General features: G+C 47.1%; 1 protein-coding gene across 1 annotated transcript in view; it reads right to left on the bottom strand.

Annotated features, from left to right (window-relative positions):
- ZNRF3 (zinc and ring finger 3) overlaps positions 1 to 17,530 on the bottom strand; it is a 224,369-nt gene extending 206,839 nt beyond the window's left edge. Inside the window, exon 1 of the mRNA XM_075898926.1 lies at positions 17,151 to 17,530. Within this exon, the coding sequence (XP_075755041.1) occupies positions 17,151 to 17,372 (222 nt within the window). The 5' untranslated portion in view covers positions 17,373 to 17,530. The remainder of the gene's footprint in view (positions 1 to 17,150) is intronic.
- Positions 17,531 to 25,358: the final 7,828 nt, after the last annotated feature.

Below are 25,358 nucleotides of genomic sequence, written 5' to 3'. Positions count from 1 at the left end.
GTACCAGGCTCAATGGGGGTGCCATCAGCGGTCAATTTAGCAGGTCCTTAATAGACCAGCTTTTTAAAAGAGAGAAAGAGAGAGTCATTGAACCCCAGGAGATCAGAGTCTGGAGCAATGATCTCTGGGTAAGTGAAGACAAGCCCTTAAAGGGGTCACCAACCTTTCAGAAGTGGTGTGCCAAGATTGACTTATTCACTTCTGTTTACAGGACAGCATGCCAGTGATGCTTCTTAAAGTAAACAGCCCTACTTACAGCAGCTTCATTAATAAAGAAAGATGCAGATCTTACTGAGTGGTGTGATCCTTGGCCTTGCTGAGTTCTCAATCTCAGGACTGTAGTTCGATACTTTAAGCAGCACACAAGCTTCTGAGTCAGGGTTCAGCAACCTACAGCAAGCCAGAGCAACCACAGGCCCATCCCCACTCGTTCTCCCCCCGCAGCAATCCTCCCACCCACCACCTATTCTAGGCCTGAAACGCCGGTGGCAAGCCCACACAACACAGCCTCAGACCCAGACCCAATGGTAGCTGGCCCTCAATGTGTCCCTGGCCACTACAGCAGCCATCCAAGCAGCCACCCCCCAACACAGCCCCAGGCCATCTCCATCCCCGTCCCTGCCAGCAGGAGCAGCCATGACACTCGCCTTCCAAGCACAGGAGGAAAGCAAGTGCTGCTGCGGAGGGGAGTGGGCTTAGATTAGCATTTTTTGTGCGTTGCCACACACCTTAAGGGAAGACTGGCACAGGCTCTCAGCTGCACGGGGGAGGAGAGGCAGGACTGAGTTCCTGCCTCATGTGCCAATGAAAGTTGGCTTGCATGCCACTTGTAGCACGTTTGTGGTAGGTTGCCAACCTCTGCCTTAGTCTACACTAGAGCAGTTACTATACTCATGCGTTGCAGGCAATTGGAGCAGTAGGAAAAGGAATGAGATCAAATTCTTCAGTACAGACAAGACCAGAGTTTCAAATTAAAAAGGGCCTGAATTTCTTAATGCTTTTTTTTTAAATTTAAATAAAGCTCTCTCGTACATCATAAGACAGCAGCTAGAGCTATTTTTTTTCTCCTTTGCAAAGAAGGGTACTTGTTTAAGCAAATCAGAATAGAATGATCTGTGAGCATTGATAGGGTCAAATCAGGACTATTAGACAATAATGCATACATACCAGGTGTGACAGACCGGGCTGTGTTCAGGCACAGCTGAGGGCGTCCGCTCAGGAAATATTGCTTGAATCCGGGGCTCCTTACAGCCCCCAGACTGGTGACCTCTCCAAACAGGCCACAAACCAGTCACACAGAGCACTTCAGCAGCCTGCCTGAAGCCTCCCGAGCAAAACCCCTCCGACACCCCATCAATATCCGTGCCTCAGATGGCCCCGGGCCTATACACAGGTGGGGGGTCCTAGCACCCAATCCCACCTACCCCGAACAAGTTCTGTTCAGTTCCAAGAAACCAGCCACAGATCCCTGGTCAATTTACCCTTTGGATCTTACCCACAAATCACGCTGGGTCAATCCTTTAGAATCTATATCTAAAGGTTTATTATTACAAGAAAGAAAAGCCTGAGAGTAAGGTTATTAAAGTACAGTACGTTACATGCACCGAATCTCCCAGTCCTCGATGCAGGCTCTAGCAGAGATGTTACAGCTGCTGGTTTAAAAGTTCTTGTTGCACATCCTATCATCAGGATGGGTTCACAGGTCTTCCGGGCTCTTCGATCCCTGCAATGCTGCCTCTGGGATGAAGTGCTGAGCTGAGAACAAAATGGCATCGACCACATGGCCTCTTTATACCCCCTTCCTGGCCTCTTCTGGTCTCAGCCGGTCACCTGGTCCTCAGCCTCTCTCTGCTGGCAGCTCTTGGGTCTCCGCCCTCCTGCTTTAGGTGTGTCCTTGGGCCATCAAGTGCCATTGTTCCACAGGGCTTCACTACTCAGCCTGTCCATAGCAATGCTTAACCACATTCACAGAAATATTCAGCTTCCACACAGATTACAGATTCCTACCTACACACACAGACATTATACACTCACATAAATAGCGTACATAAGATCAGCAAACGATAAGCTCCCATTCAATACCCCACATGGCTCCCTTTTATGCCAATTTCCAGGGCCAACACCCCCACCTAGGGGTGCAGCAGGGATCTGGCTGCTTCCCTCCAATTCGGTAATGTGACACCAGGTCAGAACACATACAATTAGACCTCCATATTTCCTCAACTCAGGGCTTTCAGTTGGTCATCTTTCACTGTACTTTAAATACAGACTATATATGGTTCTCTCAGAAGAGTGTACACTTATCTAACCAAAACCATGCAAGGGATCGCTGTCTCCACCTTTTCTCATCTACAAGATGTACAACTCAGACTACATACTTTTAGTAGTTTAGATCAAAGTAGTCTACACAGGAGTAAAAGACGGGCCTCACTTTGAAATCTCAGAACAAAGGGTCTAGATAACTGTAATAAAAAAGGGAGCACTTTAAAATATATGCTAGGCAGCAAAATGGTCTAAACAGAAGGACAATTACTATGTAGTCTAATCAATGGTTTTATACAGCTGCTTGAGGGTTCTCTTAGTGCAGCTGCCTGTGTGTCTGCCAGCAAGCAAAGCAACATCAAATCATGTCTCTTCTCCATGCTTCACCTGGGACCACTCAAGGCACAAATTACTCAGCCTAGTGTAGTCACCCTGTCCCAGAATCACATCTGCCAGTACTTGGCACAATGAGGCCATGTGCCAATTCTGTCTATGGGGCACTATTGGCCACAACTGTTGGCAACACAAGGGCTGTAATTACATTTAATCCATCCTACTCATACGGATCCAGACTTAGCACAAGTGAGACAACAGAACATGCAACCAGTTGAAGAAGTTTTATGTTTTAGCCTCTAACTGCCTATTTGAAAGTTCACAGAACCTGGCAGAAACAGAGCTGGTATTGCAAATAGGCATTGTTTTTAAACAAACAAAAAAACCCATGCCTGACTTTTGCTCATAGCTTGGCTCTTGTTAACTTTGCTTTACAGTAGCAGAGCCTCGCTTGAGTCCAGGCCACCTTAGGCTTTACACCAGGCCCCATATACCAGGTGTTGTCTCTGGCTCTACCTCTACAGCTGCTCACATTTTACAGCTGCTCACATTTTGAAGGTTCTCAATAAATCACAAGAGCTAAAAACTTTACATCAAAGTTTAGATTCTACAGAAGTGGAATTTCTTGGTCTTCACACAAACTAACATGCTCAAATTTTTTTTAAGAGTGACACCAACTCAAATCTAGTCTTTTTAAAAAGAGGTAGTAGAAGTGGTTCAGGTTGCAACATCTACCTTTTAAGTCCCCTGACAATTTTTATTCTTTAAAAAAAAAAAAAAAAGACTCACTTATATAGTTATTGTTCTCTCAAAGCCATGATCAAAACAAGAGACTAGGAGAGAGAAACAGAAACCCTGACAACTATGGGTCACAAATGCCCTACATAACCAGGTTCTTCCTCCTTCTCATCTTCCTACCCAGTGTTTCTTGCACTTGTTTACCATCTAACCTAAGATGTAACAAGACAGGGAACCAAGCTTCTGTGCCATCATAGACCTAGCAGAATAGGGACCCAATACAAGCTATGGGATACCACCATTACAATACTCAAGGTAACTGGTATGAGTAACCTCAAAAGTATGTTAAGTGCCTCCATTCAGAGAGAGAGACACACACACACACGCACACACACTGAACTATATGCAGGTAGAACTAACTTAGCAATCTCTTTTCCACCCTTAACACTGCCAAGGCAGGTTATATTTCAAGAACAGCAGCTGTCTGTCATGTATCCACTATACAAGTTTGTCTACCTGACTGTTTATTCAAGAGCTAGGACTACCAAATTCAGTACATGATTCCCTCTTGTCATAACTTAAAGCAAGGTCAGGGTTTGGTTGTGCCAGGACAACGGGGATGTGCTTGGAATAGGACTGCTTTTCATAAAGCTTCCAAAAGAGAGAGTCACCGGACAGGTGAAAGGGGTTGGCTGGGGCATGGCCTAAGCCCCCACCTCCCAGGCATCATCAGGGATTTAAAAAGGAACACTGCTAGCTGTTCCTCTTCATCAGAGAGCAAGGAGAATGCAGTTTACTGCATCCCTCACTCTGGCAAGGGCATGCAGAGGCAGCCAAACCTGGACCTGCCCCAGGTGGGGAACATGCTTGAGAGGTGCCTCTCACCTGGCCCCAAGCTGCTGCAGTGTCAGAGAGCTGGGTTTGTCTTCTCTCCCTGCAGCATCCTGCACACTGAACCCTTTATCCCCACCCCAGAGCAATGATTTAAAGGAAGGAAAAAAAACAAAAACAAAAAACACACACGCAATTGAGTTAAGGACCCAAGCAACACCAGATAAAGCTTCTAGCTATATTTAAGCTGGAACAAGTAAAAAGGCTGAGATCACAAGATCAAATGCTGCCAGGCTACTGTGTGAGGAACTCATTTCACATCACTGGTTGCATTGTTTTGCACAAACATTCTGCTTTCAATAATGCTTGTTACTTCTCGCTTGTGAACGAGAAAGGACTAGTTATGTGGTTAGGCTATAGCTCAAGTTGCCCAGCACAAAGATTTTTCACTCTTCCCAGTGCCGTGCATCTATGCACAGTTCAAAACATTCCCTACAGTGAGCTGATTTAGAACACTCTCTCCAGGGCTCTGCACCAGGGTAATGTTAGCACATTACACCAGGCAAGGAAGTTAGGTATCTTTTAAACTGACTTTTTCTCTTTTATTATTAAGATCAGAAAACATTGATGCTAAATGCTTTAATCATAGTTGTTTGTAGCTGTGTAAGTCCCAGGATGAGAGAGAGAAAGCGGATGAGGTAATGTGTTTTATTGGACCAACTTCTGTTGAGCAAGAGACACTTCAAGTATACACAGGGCCCTTCAGGTCCGGGAAAGCTACTCAGTATCAAAGCTAAATGAAGGAAGAGATTGTTTAGCATGAATGGTCTCTTATAAGGTGAAGTGCACAGTTAACACATCTGCCGTAATTCGACAAAAGGTGTTAATAGGTTACAGACTGCTGTAATAAACCATAAATCCTGGGTCTCTTAAATCCATGATTGAGTGTCCAGCAGACTTATGAATTGAAGCTCCCAAATCTTGTCTTCTGAAGGTGTTGTGCAGGTTCTCTAAGGACGGAGACCTCAGCTATCACTTTGTGAAAAGCATTTACCCATGGGTAATATGGGGTTCTTAAGTGGGTTCCACCACACATCCATTGAACTCTATGAAGCACTCCCACAACTTCCTGGGCATCATAACTGCAAGTATATAGAACAAACTAGATTGCTCGGTGCCTTCACTGTACATTGCCCTACCTTATGATCTCTGGATCTCCAGAGTCACCTGAATTCCCTTGGTTTGTAATGCTTAGTTGTAGGATAGTTATAACACGCCTGCAACTTTCATCCTTAAGTTACTAGTGTGTACTCACTATTCGTTTGTGTCTTGGAATTGAAGAAATTTTGGGCCCTTATATATTTTGGTAACCTCTCATCATAGTCCTCTGCGTGGCCCCAGAACAAGTTATCAGCACTGCCCCTCGGTAAGAATCCCAGAAGCCTGGGGGAAGGACTAGCAAAGTAATTATACAATTCAAATGCTTCAGAGAGGTAGCTGAGTTAGTCTACAACAGGAAAAACACAAGAAACAATAGACTAGTAGCACCTTAAAGACTAACAAATCATGTAGATGGGATCATGAGCTTTCATGGGCACAGCCCACTTCTTCAGATGACCGGAGTGTTAGAAGTCCAGATCCAAGAATAAATAAATAAATATTCTTGGATTTGGACTTCTAACACTCCGGTCATCTGAAGAAGTGGGCTGTGCCCATCAAAGCTCATGATCCCATCTACATGATTTGTTAGTCTATTTGTTGTTTAAGTTTTTATTAATATAATGCTGACATACCCAACCTCCTGCTTAAACAGACATCACTGATAGGTCCTGCCAGCTCACAAGGTGTTTTTAAAACCAGATTCATGTCTCAGCACTTAGCATGTACCCTAACTAAAGACATAATTATAAGAAAATACCTGGTTGAAACTTACAGGTGTGCATGCTAGGCTATTGCATACATGAGTGGTGCAGTAATGTAAAGATTGTTTGCTTAACCCAGGGCAGATACCCTCAGGCAAGTCAGTGACAAAACCTCTAGAACAGGGTAGAAACAAGGAGGTTGAAATTAGAGGAAATACTGCACCATAGTTAGGTTAGCAAAGGAGAGGAGTCAAGGTGTGAACAATTCCTGGTTGCTTTGAAGACACCGTCAGGAACGCCGCACTTGAATTTTGGCTCACCAGGTACCAAGAAACTCATAAGGCACTAGTACTATGGCATTCCCCTGCTGAGGGAATAAAGATGTGAATCTGGATTGCTCTGCTCAGAAAGTAGCCATAAAAACCAAGTTTAAAGGCAAGATTAGTCCAGATATACTTCTGGCTTTGGATTCAACAGGGAAATAAGCAGGCTCATCTCCATCCCCTGAGTTTACACACAAGGGCTTATTAGAGGTTCTATCCCAGCTCTACTAAGATTAGTAGTATGAAACTCCTGCATTCATTGCCAAGAAACCAAATTCCAAAAACAGGAGGAGGGGAGGAATTCTGAGTACTGATCACCGCTGATGAATATGTTGCTCTCTGAGCTTAGGGTCACAAGCAATTTCAGAGAACTATACTTCAGCAGATGTCTGGAGTCGTGCATAATAGGACACTACAGCAGTACCTTATCACCACCTTAATGACAATGCATCCAGAAGAGATGAAACTAATCAGTTGTCTTCACATTAAAAAAAGATAACTGCCCAAAAAATCCAAAGCATTTATAAGCCTAAACCATAAATAATTCCATTTCCTCGTTCAGATTAGCCCATAGGCTCTCAATTTGAGAGAGAAAACAAAGCAAAAAAAACACACACACACACACACACACACACACCCCCACACACACACACCAATCCCTAACTATGGATGAACGAAGAGACAAGAAATGAAACTTTCCACTAACAGATACAAACTTTGCTTAAGCCCATACCCTCTAATCACTGGCACCCTTCTCTTCTAGTTGCAGCTTTTATTCCAGCTACCTGCTTGTCAAGAGTCCAAGCCCGACCCCCATTATGCTTCAGTATTTATAGATGACCTTCATCTTTTTTCCCCTGAAAGATGACAGGCAACTTGACAAGTAAGTGGACTCTGACCCTACATGATCCAAGAAGTGAGACCCAAGCAATTGAGTTGTTTTTACTGAGCCTGCTTAAGACTCTGGATTTTGTTTCTATGCTATTATACTCCAATATCAATTATTTCTTGTGACATGTCTATACTAAGAGAACATCCAATCAAGATATACAATTCCGGATATGCTAATTATGTAGTTGGAGTCAACATACCTTGATTTGAGGATACCCACCACCCCACCAGTTTCCCTTTACACCTTGCAGGAGTTAAGAACTGGCCACTGATGGGCACACCCTCTGGGTTTGATTTAGCAAGTCTTAACTAGACTCTAAATCAAACTTCAGGAAGATCAATTGCAGCAGTGTCAATGTCCCTGGATGCTCTACCCTTCTACTGTCACTTAAAGGGTGACTAAAGCACAATCTCTGTTACTAGGGCAAAAATGAGCAAAAAAGAAACCAGGAAGACTGAAGTCCACATCCCTGGTCTTTGTCTACATTAAGTTTCTTTTCTAATTTACTGAAACCCCCTCTCCCCCCCCCCCCCCACACACACACACACACACTAACAGTCCAGCAGGCTCCTCGGCTAAGTCTTTTTACATTCTTAGATGTAAGTTATCTGGGCCACCTGATTTAAGCATGTCCAATGTTAGTAGCTACTGTTTAACATCCTACTGCAATACTATTGGAATGGAATGAGTGCATTCATGTGATGACAATATCTATTCCCCTCCCCCAACAAGAGAACTGAAATATTTACTTGACAAATTCTGCCTCTGATACATAATTCTATTAGTTTCTTCGAAATGCACAATCAGGATTCTTTATTATAATATACTTAAAACTGCTTCTCAGTGTCCTTAACTCAGGTGGCAATGGATTTCTACTGGAGTACCTTGTAAGGATGTTAAAGGCTAGTCAACTATCTGATCAATATTTGCTTATCCCAGCGGTGGCCAACCCATTCCAGACAAAGAGCCACAATAGCAGTGCACACAGCATGAAGAGCTAGGGCAAAGTTTTGTTGAGCCAAAAACAAACAAAAAACCACCACAGCACTGGGGGGAAATAGGTGCTGGTACACTGTCCCAGGGCACGGCTGCTTTTTTGGGGGGGAGGGGTTAACTTTTCCCCATATCTTTGCAGCCTTGCCTTTGGGGGGGGGGCGGAGGTGCTCAACAACTTTGCCTTGGCTTTTCACACCATCTCCACTGCTATTGTGGCTCACAAAAAAAACATTGGGAAAGGGTGAGAGGTGCAAGCTCTAGGAGGGAATCTGGGTGCAGGGGGTGATGGAGAAGGGGAGTCTGGCTCAGGGAGGGGGCTCCAGGCTGGAGAGTGTTGGGGTCAGGTGGAGGGTTGGGGTGCTGTGCAAGCCGCAGGTTTGTGGCTGTGAGGGTGCAGGAGTTTGGGCTGGGGTGTGTGAGGGGCTCAGGGCAGCGAGGCTGGGAGCATGAGGGACTCGGGACACAGATCTGCAGTGTGTGGATGGTGCAGGAGTGTTGTGGCAGAAGGCTGCGGATGGGGGGGCAGGAGTTTGGGGATGTGAGAGGCTCAGGGCAGGGGGTTCTGGTGTATGATAGGCTTAGATTTGGGGTCTGCCGGGGGGGTTCCAGTGTATGATGGGCTCAGGTTTGGAGTCTGGGGGGTGCAGGAGTGTTATGATGCTGCTGTTAGATGGGGCTTGGCCCCAACTGGGGGCTTGTTGCTCAGGCTTCATTTTTAAATAAAATATCATGTCAAACACAATGTGTTTCAGCATTGTCTTTATTTCTGAGAGGGGCGGGGAACCTGTTTTGAGTCGGGGTCACTGACCCACAGAAAAGTCAGTTGGGGGCCACATAAGTGAGATGCAAAAAACCAACCTCCCCACCTCCCTCAAACCTCACTAATGTGGCCCCAACTGTGCTAGTGGGGTCAGCAGACAGTGTGCTGGGGCAGAGTACTCATGGAGGAGGGTGGTCTGGCCAGAAGGCCCTGGGGCCAGTAACTGGGGATCCCAGGAAGCGCATGGGCTGCTCTTCCCCTCCCCTAAACAGCTGACGTGCTTCCTGAAATGCCCAGTCTGTCACTCCGCCGGGGACTTCCTCCCCCCCCCCCCCCCCCGCCTGTCTGCAGAGTGAGTGAGTAGGAATCCTGGTACTGCATGCCAGCTCCAACTTTTCAGGAAGCGTGCACTCTTCCTCTGCTCCCCACAGCAGCCGCGTGCTTCCTGAGAAGTTGGAACTGGCATGCAGTACCAGGATTCCTACTCCTTCCACCCCTGCGCAGGCAGGCAGCAGGGGGAAGTCTCTGATGGTGCGACAGACCCAGCATTTCAGGAAGCGTGCCAGCTGTTTAGGGGAGGGGAAGAGCAGCCTGCTCTAACCCAGGCCCCCTCCCCTTCCCCAGGGCCAGCCTCTGCGCCTCCTCCTCCCCCCTCCCCATGCTCTACCTCAATCCTCCTCTTCTCCCCTTCCCCAAAACCAGGCACAGACACCCCCCACCCAATCCCCCTCTCTTCCTCTTCCCCAAAGCCAAGCACGTACACACCCCGCTCTAACCCCATCCCCCTGCTCTAACCGAATTCTCAGGCCCCGGAGCCGCCACTACAGCCGCATGTCTCCCTCCAGGTGCTGGGGCATGTGCTGAGCGGCCAGCTTTGAACAGGAGCTGGCTGGAACGCCATGCACAACCCAATCCTCCTCCTCTCCCCTTCCCCAGAGCCAGACACCTCCCCTCCCTGCTGTAATCCCATCCCCCTCCCCCCAACCTTATGCCCAGGTCCCAGAGACAGAGCCGCTGCGCCACATCAGGGACGCCACGTGCACCCTCCCTCCCCAATCCTCCTCCCCATCCCTTCTCCAGAGCCAGGCATCTCCTCACTCTAACCCAATTCCCTTACCCCCCTCTTCCCCAACCTTATGCCCGGATCCGCTGCCACCACTACTAAAGCCACCACCTGTGCTCAGCAGCTGGCTGCTAGCACGTACAGGATATGATGCAGTGCGCTGGGGGCAGTGAGCGGAACAGCGCAGGCCGTGAGCATGCATGCGGCTGACAGCGGCCTGGCCATGAGAGCAACTGACCTGAGCAGTTTCATCAGGAGTTGCAATTTTTTTCCACGGGTCAGCTGTGTGGCAGCTGTCCCTTTGAACCACACATTTGCACAATTCAAAGGGGCAGCTGTGGGGAGCTCCAGGGGAGCAGCAAAGGGAAATGAAGCAGGGAGCCCAGGATCCGCTGGGGAGTCCCCTTCTAATTCCAGGCTCCATGGTATTGAAATTCACAAGAGCCCCTGCTGGGGATTCTTGTGCATTTTAAACAAGGCACCTGCATGCAGCCCAGAGTCAGCGGGACTTCCCACTGACTCTGGGCTGTATGCAGAGTTACACATTCCTCGGAAATGTACAAAAACTCCAGGGGAAATTGACAACTTCTGATTTGTATTTATTACTTTCATCTTCCCCTTCCATTTGTCTTTATATCTCACTTCCCATAGAAAATCAGGTTACTTTTTAACCAAGAGAATCTTCTTCCTGGACAGTGGCTTTTGGGGCATCAAATGTAAACAGCTCCAAAATTATTCACATTTTTCGGATTCAATTCCTCCGCACAGCTGACTTGGCTCAGAGTAGTTTTCAACTTTTGTTGAACTGGCCCTTTTAAAGGCTGACTAGATGCACCATTGGTCTGCTTTTTATTCTGTTTGCACATTATAAATGGAATCATATGATGCTCCTTTACTTCTGTGAGAAGTTACTCTCTCAAGATGAAGTCTAGTACAGAATTCCTCAGTTTTAGTTACAACACATTTCAAGTTAGAAAGTCATCTATATTTTAGATTAGGGATGTAAAATCCCATTTAGTTAAGAACTTTGGTTAACCAGTTAACCAATTAAACAGAGCAGGAGGGGGAATGCTCTAGGCAGGCTGGAGCAACCCCCTGCCCACCATGGGAAGGGTGTTGCTACAGCCCCTAGTGGTTAACCATAATCAGTAAGCCTCTCTCATTAAGAGTGAATGGGTAACTAATTCTAGATCAGGAATGCGAAGATTACCAAACAGCTTCTTTTCATACACCTAGACTGGCACCCTACTCATTTAACAGCCTGTTTAATACTCTGGTTTGGTGCTCTGTAGAAGACACCAACTAAGACCCCATTATACATACACTTGTGTTAGGACATTTATCATTCAAGATCATTTCCTTCCAATTTATTGATGACTAAAATACTGAGTGGGTTCCCTCCCCTACACCTTTCCCCTTTTGCCCACTTTATTCTTCCTAAATAGGTTATAATTAGGGCTATCAGTTAATCCACATGATTAATGCAAAAATATTAGTCTGATTAATTGCAGTTTTAATCCGAATTCAATTGGTATTTAACAGTATATTACATATTTTGGATGTTTTTCTACATTTACAAGTACACTGATTTCAGTCAGAACACAAAGTGTACACTGCTCACTTTAGATTACATTTACACTGTAAAAATGACACTTTAATTCCTCATACAAGTACAGGCAGTCCCCGGGTTACGTGGATCCAACTTATGTCGGATCCCTACTTAAGAACGGGGTGAGGGAACCCCGAACTAGCTGCGGCCCCCCCCCCAGCAGACCACCGAGACGCGCCGCAGTGGTCCCGCCGCCCGCATCCTCCGCGGCGAGAAAAGCTGCTCCCCACATCTCCCTGGTCTGCTGGGAAGAGGGGAGCCCCAGCAGACCAGGGAGACGTGGAGCAAAGCCGCGGAGGACGCGGGTGGAGGGACCGCAGCGCGTCTCGGTGGTCCCGCCGCCCGCGTCATCCACAGCGAGAAAAGCCGCTCCGCGTCTCCCTGGTCTGCTGCAAAGCCGCAGAGGACGCGGGCGGCGGGACCGCCGAGATGCGCCGCGGTCCCGCAACCCCCATCCTCCGCAGCAAGAAAAGCCTGGTCTGCTGAGGGGAGGGGGCGCAGCTAGTGCCACCCCCCCTCCCCCAGCAGACCAGGCTTTTCTTGCCGCTGGTCAGTTTCAGCAGCGGCTGACTTGGGGACACCTGGGGCAGAGCAGCTGGGGTGCTGCCGGGTTGGTCCAGTAGCGCCAAGGAGCAGCACTGTGGGACCAACCTTGCAGCACCCCAGCTGCTCTATCCCAGGTGTCCCCAAGTCAGCTGCTGCTGAAACTGATCAGCGGCTGATTCCAGGAAGCTCAGGGCAAAGCAGCTCTTCCTCGGGCTTCCTGTAGTCAGCTGCTGGTCAGTTTCAGCAGCGGCTGAATCGGGGACACCTGGGGTACAATATGTACCAGTTCCGACTTACATACAAATTCAACTTAAGAACAAACCTACAGTCCCTATCTTGTACATAACCCAGGGACTGCCTGTACCAAAATGCAAGCTCTATCATTAAAGTGCATCTTACAAGTGTAGATTTGTGTTGTATAACTACACTGGGAAAAACCCATAAAAAACTTCACTGCCTGCAATCCTCCTTATTGTTCAGCCACTCACTCAGACAGCAAGTTTACATTTTCAGGAAATGTGGATACACACTTCATATTTGCAGCGTTACCTGAAAGTGACAGCAGGCATTCACATGGCACTTCCGTAGCCAGCACTGCAATGTATTTGTGCGCCACACATGCTAAACATCTGACTCAAATTAGGAAACTGAATATACATTGGTCTTTGGAATCATTATTAATCAAAACTCCTTATTAGCATGGACGTATGTTCTCTGTGGTGTTGACTGAAGCATGAAGGGACCTGGCTTGTACACATCTTGTAACACCAGCTACTACAGTGCCATGCAAACACGTGTTCTCACTTTCAACTAACATTGTCAATAATGATGCTGGCTTCTTATCTCCTGCAAACAGACTTGTGTGCCTGACTGGATACAATAAATAGGACTGAGTGGACTTGCAGGTTCTAAAGTTTTACATTTTTTTATATATTGCTACAGTTGTAAATTGAGTTTATGATAAAAAGACTGCACTATAGTACTTTTAAGAGGTCAACTGAAGAATACTCTTTTGTATTTTACAGCATAAACACTTGTTATTTTTCAAGAGAAAATACACTGTTCTGTGTTGCAACTGAATATATTCAAGCGTACAAAATATCCAAAAATAAAAGTGGTATTCTAGTGTTTAATGGAGCTTTAAAAAAAAAAAAGTCACTTGACAGCCCTAGTTATCATCCCACCAGATTTCAGTAATACCAAGGAATTCCAATTCCTTATTGGTTACCAAGGTTCCTCAGACATTTTTTACCTGCTTATCCTTTGGTTCCTTGATTTTCCTTCTCATTTCTGTTGTATGGAGGGCTCATACCTTCCTTCTTTTTATGCTCCCCTTTTGTTATTAGTTTAACACCCTCCTATCTAGCCAGTCTACCCTTACGAAAACTGATCCCCTCTTCTGAGGTGAAGGCCACTCGAAGTGCACAAGTCCTTCCTCCCCACAAAAGACTGCACAATATTCCATTCTTACCATCCATACCCTACCCAACTCTAGAGAAACATCCTGTGTGGTTTTGGGAAGAAACATATTGAATATTCTGAACATTTGTTGCTAATACATAACTACTGGATCAGACTGTTAGTCAATTTAAGGGCTACCAGATGTACAAAAACCCCAAAGGACATGCTTTACCAAAAAAAACCACCCTCTTCACTCTAGTCACACTGAAGTGTTAATTCACCTCTGAGAAATACCTCCCTCCAGCCAGACTCAGTTCAAGTAACATGAAAAACTGTATCACCTTTAGACAGAAAACTGATAAGTAATCATTTGATAAGCCTTATATTAGAGAAATTATGCACTTTTAGCTTTTATTTCTGACAGTTTAATTCTAATGCTTTCGAGACAAGCCAGCAACAGGAACTATTAATATCCCTAAATGGCCTCTGGAAGGACTGAACTCACAACCCTGGGTTTAGCAGGCTCAAACCACTGAGCTACCCCTCCCCCATTTCTAAATATTTCAATTCAAAATATACATTTCCACATTTTTTTAAAGTCATCTCTTGAATGAGAATTTTCTCATTTGTTTAAATGAACGGATATAATATTAGCTATAGTTAGACAGATCTTTAACATAACCAGCCAAGTGATGTGCATTTCCAAGCTCTGGTGAATTTCAGCTAATGATCCCAAGCTCTAATATATATATCTATGAAATCTGTTAAAAATGCAAGCCCTTCAGAAATTATACAAACAAGATTAGACACCATACAACTCACTCACCCGAAGAGACAGAGAGCAAAAAGTGACGAGCTACATATCTAAGTGCCGGAGCACACAGAGGAAGTGATTTTGATAGTGCTAGTTTTACCTGCTTTGGAATGACATCTGGCATACAGTTCACCCTCTAGTGGCTGAAATACCCCAGTATGAGTTATTTACATGAATACATTAAAATCTCGTTTGATTTCTAACACAGTACAGCTTGGAAGGTAAAGTCATGGCTGTGTATGCATGCACATAAAACCATTACCAAAAAATTATGCACAGTAAAAAAAGCAAAGTAGTTTTCTTCATTAAATCTTCCCTTCCTCCCCCCCAAAAAAACCCACAAAGTTTTTGGTTTTGCATTTTTTAGTACAAGGCAAAGCAGCTGGTCCATATCATAATAAAAGGTCAAGGAAGATTCACTTAACATATTTGCTTCTGTTATGTCACTTCAAATCTTTAAAATCTATTTATGTCTGTACATGTATATTTTAAAAGCAAGACAGTCTCTCAAGTTCTCTCATAAAGCCTCTCAACACCACATATTCAGAGTTTCATCTCATGCCAAATTTTCATGCTAAAAAAACAAATTTTAGTATTGTAAATCAAAATGGGACAACTTGATTTTTCCAGGAATGTATATGTTTTGGCCCATACAATCATTTTAAAAAGTTAAAAGGTAAAGTCAATTGCTTCATTCCTCCATCAGCAATCTGATTTCACAATTCTTGTAACAAAATTGTGTCATTTAGAAGATTTAAAGTTTCACGGTAAACTTTCATAAGAAAGCCAAGAAGGGAACAAGAACACTCTCTAAAACTACAAAAAGAAAATTTAGTATTTGTATACAGAATTCGTGCTCAACAAACCAATTCCATGGATGCTGTAAGTGAAATAAGAACTATTCGTGATTACTTAAATGGTATTTTAATAAGTTTGTTAATTTTCTTTACTTAGCCTACCCAAAAGAAAAATTAAGTCAATAATTGCTAATAATTGCAAAGGAATTAGATAAGTACTTCAAAAGCTCCATACAGAATAGGGAATAGAATATTTCTGCTATACTAACATTGGCTACCTGCACAGAAGAATAAAGCTAGTTTTAAGAGATGTTTAAATTTTGTATTAAATGGCTAACCAGAAGTTAGGATTGAGTGAAGGACTAGTGAATACATCAAACAGAGTGACCCAAGAAAGCTGAATACAGAGAAAGAACAAGGTAGATCAATCAAGTATTTCAGCATCAGAAATTGCATAAATGGCTAGAAATATATATATATTCTGTTTTCAAAAGTTTTAAAACAGCAACTTCCACAGCTCCCTGGAATAAGCCTCAAATCAACTTTCAAACATTTTTAATATATAACCAGTGCCCAACCAACCAGGGTAAGCAAGACCATTCCACAGAAAGCCAAACTGTAGAAAAAGCTACATAATTCTGCAGAGACTTTTCAGCACATAAGGGGAAAAAAAAAAATCACAAAAACCGATAAATGGGCAAAAAAAATCCAGAACCACAGCTTCTTGATTGCTTTCTCCAACAAACTTAAACACAATACACTTGAATACTTCCCTCTTCCACTTGCTACAAGAGTTGATGGGGGAGTCATATGGGCTCTCACACAGCATACTGGAGTTTTAATGCTTTGTTTTGCAAGCTGGAATGGTCAACCATTTCTACTCATGCAAAAACCACCTAGCCAGAGATGTAGTATTTTACCATGAGGCACAAGAGTAATTAATCTGTTTTCATGCAAGCTTTGCATGTTTTGCGAAGTTCCCCAGCATTGCAGTTTCCCAGGGGTAGCGTACATGTAAGCTGGGCACAGGCACTTTCACCACCTCGTCTAACCTGGCTAAGAGCTGGTTTTTACTACTGTGCTGTGTCAAACTGTTGTTCCCAGTCTACCTAGAACTGTGTTCATTACTGCAAGTGCAAAATCTGTTAGAGTAGAAACACTGTATATTCCAAGAATGCAGGGAAATCCTAGCTACAGTAATTGACAACAAGCCAGGTTCACTCAGAAGCTGAGGAAAGGAACTGTCAATGGGATTTCTTTACAGCAAGATTCTAGCACATACGTCAGAGCTCCAAGCGAACCCAAAGCACTGTAATTCTCAGGGGATGAGCAGGGTACCAACAAACACTGAACGCCAACACGACCCAGACGTGCACACCACTTAAGCAGGTTTAAAGAGCTACCAAGCCTTGGCACTATGTAGTTTACATCCAGAGACCTCCTGGAGTTTCTCCAATGCCTTTGCAAAGGCAGATGAACAGCATCAGTTATAAGCAGTCAGTTAGCCCCACGGCCTTCCTTCACATCTCAGACAAAATAAGCCCCGCACCAGCAGAGCGCTGGCAATGCCTCCACACCAAGCTCCCTTTGGAAGGCAGCCCTCTCCCCTCAGAGAGGGAGAAGTCCCCAGGCTGCTGCGCTCCCGTGCCGGGGCAGGCGCCTCGCCAGGTGAGAGGGGAGCCTGCCCCGCCGCCAGGCCCTCTGAGCCCGCAGGACGGCGCCGCAGCCGCGCCCGCCGCGCCCCACGTGCGGCCCCAGGGCCAGGCCCGGAGCAGCCGGCGGGGCTGGGGCTGCAGCGGCGACCAGGCCGAGCCGCCGCGGGGCGCCAGGTGCGGGACGCGGGCCCAGGGCGGCGCGGAGCCCCCGGCCTCGCCCGGCCCAGCGGAGCCATCTTGGGCCCGGCCGGCGGCGCGCGGCGCTCACCTGCACGATCTCGCCCTCGGCGCTGAGCGTGGCGCCGGCGCGCGCGAAGCGGCCCTGCAGGCCGGTGCTGAAGGTGCTGTAGTGGCCGGCGGCGCTGGGCTCGAAGAGCACCACCTCCACGAACGCCGTGTCCCGCGCCAGCGCGCGCGGCCCCGCCAGCAGCGCCAGCAGCAGCAGCGGCAGCGGCGCGGCCGGCCCGGCTCCGGGACCGGGACGGGGCATCGCGCGGCGGCGGCTCCAGCTCCGGGGCGCGGGGAGGCTCCTCTGCCCCGCGGCGCCCAGCCCGGCCCCGCGCTCCGGCTCCGCGCCTGCTGCCAAGCCGCGTCCCTTTCATCTGCTCCACGTGACGGGCCCGGGCCTGGCCCCGCCCCGGCCCGCCCGCCCCGCCTCAGCCGCACCTGGCCGGGCGGGGGCCCCGCGGCGCCGCGGGCCGGCTCTCGGGCTCCGGGGGCAGCGAGCCGGCGAGAGGGGCTGCGGGCCGCGGCCCCGCCATGCGCAGGCTGCGGCCTGGGGCCTGGGGCGGGCGCCGCAGGAAGGGGCCTGCGGGCTGGGTCCTGTCGCTGTGGGCAGGGGCCTGCTTGTCAGAGCACCCTTGGCCGGAGCACTGCCTGCGGGGCAGGGGCATCCCAGCCATCGCCTGCCTGCCTCAGAGCCTGGCACTCGCCCTCTCCCGACCGCCTCGCCTGGGGGGGAAGGAGGCAGCCTGTGCAGTACACAGGGGCAACACGTTTTTCTTTTGGGAAGGTTGGTAACCATTTTTCCTTTAAGGGATGACCTGTAGGGATGACTCACCAGCAGATTCACATGGAGGTAGGCTGGGAGTGCGCCTGAACACTTGCAGAACAACCTATCCAAAACTGGCTTTAGCCTTGAGCTGATGGGAAATGATAAGATGCGCAGCAAAAGTGTATAGCCATGACCCAGCTGGTGCTTTGCAGAGGTCTCCACTTGAACTAGGAAAGACACCTAGTCAAACAAGCCAACACTCTGGGGGTTTGCCACCATAAGTGAAAAGTGGGGGGGTTTCCCCCATGAAACCTTATGTCCAAATAAATCTGTTAGTCTGCAATGTGCCTCAGGATTCCTTGTTTCTGCAGATACAGAATAACACAACTACCTCTCTGAAACTGATCAACATGGAAACTGCCCATGTAAAACTGTAAAAAGGAAATTTTGAAACCCAGTCTTTTAGGTCACCCACTTTCCTTACTATGGTTATTGAAACCAGCATGCTATAGGCAGATGGAGGCAGGAGCATGGTGTAAGGTGGAAAAAGGAGAGTACTTTGTGGTCTAGAGCATACACTTACTAAGTTTGCAGATGATACAAAGCTGGGAGGGGTTGCAAGTGCTTTGAAGGACAGGGTCATAATTCTAAATGGTCTGGACAAACTGGAGAAATGGTCTGAGGTCAATAGGATGAAGTTTAATAAGGACAAATGCAAAGTGCTCCTCTTAGGAAGGAACAATCTGTGTCATACACACAGAGTGGGAAGCGACTGTCTGGGAAGGAGTACCACTGAAAGAGATCTAGGAGTCTATGACAGGGTGTACCAGCCCTACACTGGGAAAAGCTGGGAAAGAGGTTCAGTCTCCCTACCACCTCCTCAATCCCTGAGCTGGGGGAGGGGTCAACACCCATTGATTACTGACTCTGGCTGTTAGACAGCTCTGCCCTAGTGAGAGGGCATTGACTGGAGACTCCAGCTGTTAGGCCACACTGTGCAGACGAGGGGCGCCTGCTCTGGGGAGAGGGGTGCTGACTAGAGACACCATCTGTTAGTGGAGAGAGGGGCGTTGACTAGAGACTCCAGCCATTGGGAAGCATTACCCTGCTGAGAGGGGTGTTTACTATATACTCCAGCTGCTCTGACACATGGCCCTGGTGGGAGGGGCGCAAGTGTATAACCACAGTTGTGTTGATGATACGTAAGGTTTGTCATGGTCCCAAAGAGACCAGGGCCATGGCAGCTCCCCTTGGGAGAGGAACAAGCCTATCAGCCCAGTACATGTGGTAGAGAAAGTGGGCATTTTAACACTATCCAACCCTTGACGTAAGGGGAAGAGTGAGCAACAGAAAGACTGAGGGAAGGAACTAGGAAAAAGAGAGAGAGAGAGAATGGATCCCAGCAAGTTCTTTGAATGGTTCATTGAGAACCAGCAGAAACAGGCCACTCAACAGCAGCAACAACAGACACAGCTGCTCCCACAGTTGGTCGCTCAACAACAGCTACAGGCAGCCCAATAGCAGGAACAGCAGCTGCTGCTCTAGGAGTTGGCCACTGAGCAACAAGCCCAACAGAAGCAATTAGTCCAGCAAATGGCTGTTCTGTGGAGGTCTGCACCAGCCCCTGGCCCTCACCTGGCAGAGAAGGGAGCCAGCAGCAGTCTGTTGAGGGTGCCCATAACCCTGACCAAGATGAGTCCCAGTGATGACCCAGAGGCGTATCTGGTTATCTTGGAGAGGATCACAGCTGCTGGCTGGTGGCCAGCTGACCATTGAGATTCAATCCTTGCCCCATATTTGACAGACACAGCCCAAAAGGTCTTTTGAAACTTTACACTCCACAAGAGATACTGGAATACTCCAAACGGAAGGCACACATATTGGACCAGCCTAGGATGAGCCCAGAGACATGCTGCTGACGTTTGTGCCAGGAAATGTACCTGCTTGGGACAAACCCAGGACAGTAGCCAGGTAATGTCCATGTTAACACTAGCTTCTTTTCACGGGCCAGGGAGGACAATGAATGGGCACCCTCCCAACAACTCCACTTAAGGGGGAGTCTCTGTGACAGGATGTACCAACCCCACACAGGGAAAGCTGGGCAACAAAAATGATTAAAGGCCTAGAAAACATGTGCTATACGGGTGGTTAAAGGAGAGACTGAAAGAATTGGGGATTGTTTAGTTTGGAAAAGAGAGGATGGAGAGGGGAGATGCTGGCAGTTTTCAAGTGTCTAAAAGAGAAGAATTGTTCTCCTTGGCCACTGATGACAGGACAAGAAGCAAGGGACTTAAACTGCAGCAAGGGAGGTTTAGGTTGGACATTAGGAAAAAGTTCCTACACTAGAACAAACACTGAAATAAACACTAGAATACATTTAAACACTGGGATAAATTGTCTAGGGATGTTGTGGAATCTTCATCTCTGGAGATATTTAAGAGCAGGCTGGACAGACACCTCTCAGGGATGATCTGACAGTGCTTGGTCCTGCCATGAGAACACAGGACTGGACTCAATGACCTTTCAAGGGTCCTTTCAGTTCTAGCCTTCTATGATTCTATGGGAGGGTGGGCAATAATTTTTGACCAGGGGCCGCTTCAGATTGGTCTGGGGGTGGAGGAGCTGCAAGTCTTTGCTCCACTCCACCCCCTCCCCAGAGAGAACCAACAGCTGTTCTGAACACCTAGTGGGTCTCTCTAGATACTGAGGCCCCTGGCGGTGGGAGGAGACTTTGCATGCTCCCCTCTGCTGCCCCCAGGTCAACTGGGGAGGAGGAGCATGTGAAGTCTCTTGCTTCCTATCCCTGCCCTGCAAGTCAACCACCAGCTGAGCTGCAACTGGCAGCTGACTTTAAATGCTGAGCCACTTTCAGAGCTGGAGGAGACTTCATGTGCTCTCCCCTGCCCCCCAAGCCCTGACTGGCCTGGGGGTGAGAGAAGAGCACGGAATCTCCTCCCACCCTGCCCCTATCCTGCAAGAAGCCTGCAGTGCTCAGAAGCACCGTACCCCTCTCAGGCTGGGAGGGGACTTCGCATGCTCCACCCAAGCCAATCAGGGCTTGGGGGTGGGAGAGACCATGCGAAGTTTCCTCCTGCCCTGCCAGGAGCATGTGCACACCACGCATTGCTTGCAGGGCGGGGGCAAGATGGGAGGAGACTTTGCACGCTTCTCACCCCTCCCTCAGGCCCTAATTGGCTTGGGGATGGGGGATACAGCAGGGCCTCCGTGGGCCAGATTAACCCACTTGGCAGGCTAGATCCGGCCCATGGGGGCTTTTTGCCATCAACCCTTGTTTGATGAAGGCCATGCTAATTGTGTTACCATAAGATTTAAATCCCATGGGGAAACAGATTTTTGTACCAGAGGGTATCATCTGTCTAACTCTTTTAGAAATCTGACAGTTATGGGTTTGGGAGAAAACGTGATCTACTACTCTGCGGTGGGTAATACCATTGAAATGGTTGCCATGTGAACTTCAGTAGAACTGTTGGTCAGGCTTTGCTGTTTTAGATGTAACAGTATTCCAAACTGATTAATGGATGGCTGCACTGGAGAAAGACAACTTTGCTATGACCAGACACAAAAAATGTTTCCAGGAAGCCAGGTAATACAGCTACCTGAAGGCTTTCTGGTGTTCAGAAGCATCTCCTGAACATCTTTTGAGCAAGTCCTTTCTTGTTGTGTTAGCTGAGAAGTATCCACACTTAAGTGGAAGTTTTGTAGGTTAGGATTGAGTAGACTGCCATGGGCCTGAGAAATCTTATCTGAAGCTAATGGGAGAGGCAGGAGGCCTCACTAATTGGTTCAAAAATTAATGTTGTCAGGGTGCTTCTGGGGCTCTTAGAATGAAGCAGACTTACTGCTGCATGGCCGTGAGCAGCACTGGGCAGTAATGGAACTGGAGGAAAGGCACAAAGCACAGAATTCATCCGTGGTCGCTGGGAAGCAACTGTTGCAGACACAGAGCAGAACCTCCCCAGTACCAAACAGGTCCACGTGTGGAATTTCCCTAGAGCTGGAAGATGAGCCTGGCCATATCTGGACCTAGTGACCATTCATGGTGGGGTGAGAAAACTGCTCAGATGATCTGCCAGTGTGTTCTGCCATCTCGCTAAGAAGACTGATCTCACTGCTCTGTCTCTTCTTGAGCAAGGCTTACATCACCTGCAAATGTGATGCTCATCACTGATGTGGGACTCCCCTGACATCTTAGGCGGCATGTGGTTCACAGACCAGCAGGACTTGAGCCTCACCAAGTGAGACATGATGCCAGGCCCCAGGTGAAATCAAATTTGACCCAAAAGGGACCCACACAACTAAAACGTAATGCTACACTATCTAATGAATGACTAGAAGTACTAAAAGAGAAACAAACTCTGTACAAGAGAGTGAGGGAAATAAGCTTGCCATCACAATGCAGGATGGAAAAGCGCTAGCCACCATTGTGGTTATGGACTGAGGGGTTCGGCTGCACTGCCATCTTATAGGGACACAAAATGGCACACAGCTGTAGTGAGCTCTTCATCTGCCTCCCACAGGTACCACTCAGGAGAAACATTCTCCAGTAACTACATGAGTCACACTCCTAGTGAACTGACATGGGCACTCTCTCAAGGAGTGTCTTTGTTGTGATAAGTCTTACCCATTTACTTAACTACAGATTTGAATGGGATTTACTCACACTGGCACAGCTAGGGGCACTGTACTGTGCCCATCACTGTGGTAGCCAAGCTTATGGCAATTAGGTATTTGTACGATGCCTTTAAATACATGGTCAGAGATACCTGACTCTGGAGTGAGCTGGATTCTAAGTGAAGAGTCATCAACACAACAGTTAAAAATACAGACCGACTAGGACAAGAGCCCACAGAGATAAGATAAGGCTTTACTGGATAAAGAGACTGATTGGGATGAGGAATCTGAAACTCTGGGACTGGCTAAGGCAAGGAATAAAGAAACAGGGTGAGATGGATTGGGGAGATGAGGCAGCAAGGTCTATTCCTAGAGCACATTTCCCTCCACAGTTTAGAACAGAATTTAAGATTCCTGATTTCCTCTGCTTTCAGCAAGTATTGGTGAAACCCCCTTGGCAATATGTCCTGCACCCATTAGAGCAGGGGGAATACCCCACTACAGGTATCAGGGTATGTCTACACTACCACCCTAGTTTGAACTAGGGTGGTTAATGTAGGCAACCGGAGTTGCAAATGAAGCCCAGGATTTGAATTTCCCGGGCTTCATTTGCATCTCGCCGGGCGCCGCCATTTTTAAATGTCCGCTAGTGCAGACTCCGTGCCGCGCGGCTACTCGCGGCACGGACTAGGTAGTTCAGACTAGGCTTCCGCGTGTAGCCGCACAGCACAGAATCCGCACTAGCGGACATTTAAAAATGGCGGCGCCTGGCGAGATGCAAATGAAGCCCGGGAAATTCAAATCCTGGGCTTCATTTGCAACTCCAGTTGCCTACATTAACCACCCTAGTTCGAACTAGGGTGGTAGTGTAGACATACCCTCAGTTATTCCATTAGCACAAGTGGCAAAGTTCTGTGGGATGGATCTACAGCAGTGATTCCCAACCTTTTCGAGCATATGGACTCCTTTTTAATCTATTAAAATTTAGCGGAACACCCCCCTGGAGGAGAAAGAAAAAGAAAAGAAAGGATCAGGCCCACTATAATGGGCCTGATCCTTATTTTTAAACTTTCCATTGACCCCCTGAAGTACCATTGCGGATCAGCAGGGGTCAGCAGACCACAAGTTGGGAATCACTGCTCTCGAGGTTCCAACCCTACCAATGACCCATATAAGTGACAATGATGGAATTAGATTTTACAGAAAGCATGGGGGAACCAGTGAAAAAATGAGTGCATGCATAGGCACATGCACAGTTAAAATCCTTAAAAGTTAGGAAATGTAGAGATTAACGACCCTGTGCAAACCTAATTTAGTCCCCATGTGTGGAGTGTCATGATGCATACGGTTCCCACACATAGAGCCTCAGGCTTGTTCCATGCTCAAGATGGATTCACTTTAGGGATTAATTACACTGTTTAGTGAAGGAAAGTTAACTGTAGTATCCCCGGTACTTCTGTTGACTAAGGTAGAAGGTGAGTAATGAATGAAGCAGAGGTTTGCAGGAAGAGAAAAGATAGTCTCAAGATTAAGGTAATTTAATGTTGCCTGGATAATTGGATTAGATCCATGGCTCTGCCAAAAAAAAAGTTCCTGTGTGATGCTGGCCGAGGCACTTAAAGCAAAGAACTCTTTGTGTGTGCTTCTTTTTCTGGGTTCATAACTTGATATGCTGAGGCTTGATTTTCAGAAGTGCTGAGCAGTTACGGCTGCACCTGAAGTCAACAAAAGCTCTGCTGTGAAGTGCTATATAATACCAAGCGCTCAGCTAAACAAATCCTGAGGGTTTCCAGTTGGGCATCCAAAGTTAGTGGATATTTTTTACCTGATTCTCTGTGTCCCAGACCGAAACCTGTAGAATGGGGCTCATCACACCTGCTCCCATTTCAGAGGGTTGGAAACACAGAGAGCCAGTTGAGTTAGATAAGAAGCACTTCAGTTTGCATCACTTAAGCACCAAGTAGAAGCAGCTACCATTGATTTTAATAGGCTAAGCTCCCGCACGCTTTAGAAGTTTACCCACAGCATTGCCTGTGTATCAGGCCAGAACATTTTTAATTAAAACAAACACTGTCGGTGACGTGGTGTCCAGGAGTTTACATCCTGTCGCGTTTGTGCTGTAGCACCCAATGACAATGCTAGGAGGAGAATTTGAGCCTCAGCTAAAGGTAACTAAAAAAATGAGATGACTATAATTTTTTATCAATCTATACTATTATAAAAGAAGAGGTGTCTGTCACAGAGAACATATGAGAATACACTGGAAACAAGAAGGCAGGGGACGGGGGCATGTGTGTCTGGGTTGGGTCCTCCAGTGTCCTAATGGATAAGGTGTTAGCTCCCAGAATCTGGGGTTGTGGGTTTGAGTCCTGCCCTAGGAAAGCCAGGTTGCTGCCTCCAGCTTCCCCAGGATTAGAGCTGGCACCAGCTAAGGATAGAGAGGTGAATTACCAGGTTCCCAAGGACTGGTGCAAGCAGCTGGCTTGAGCTGCTTGCTCTGACTACAGCAGATAGAGAAGTGACTGGCTTGGGGGAGGGTAGACTGCACATGTGGAGGGAGCCATGCAAGTTCTGGGGTGTGCAGAATAGCTCCCAGCACCTAGGCACTTTTGCCTTCGTGGACCCCTTCCTCCATTAAGAAAAAAAATATTAAAAATTATTTTTGATGTAACTTTAAATACTTCAACATTTTTTTTTCTGTTTTAGGCAAAATTTAATAGATTTTCGTGGGCCCTAAAAGTTTCACTTTTTTCTGATGTGAGAAAAAAATTAAAACGTTTTCTTCGACCCTAAAAGTTTTTTTTTTCTTCTGATTTTAAAAGAAATTAAAACATTTTCGTGGGCCCCTAA

This window comes from Pelodiscus sinensis, chromosome 15 (assembly GCF_049634645.1).
Source record: "Pelodiscus sinensis isolate JC-2024 chromosome 15, ASM4963464v1, whole genome shotgun sequence".
Classification (NCBI taxonomy): domain Eukaryota; kingdom Metazoa; phylum Chordata; order Testudines; family Trionychidae; genus Pelodiscus; species Pelodiscus sinensis.
This window is presented reverse-complemented; position numbering and strand designations above follow the sequence as displayed.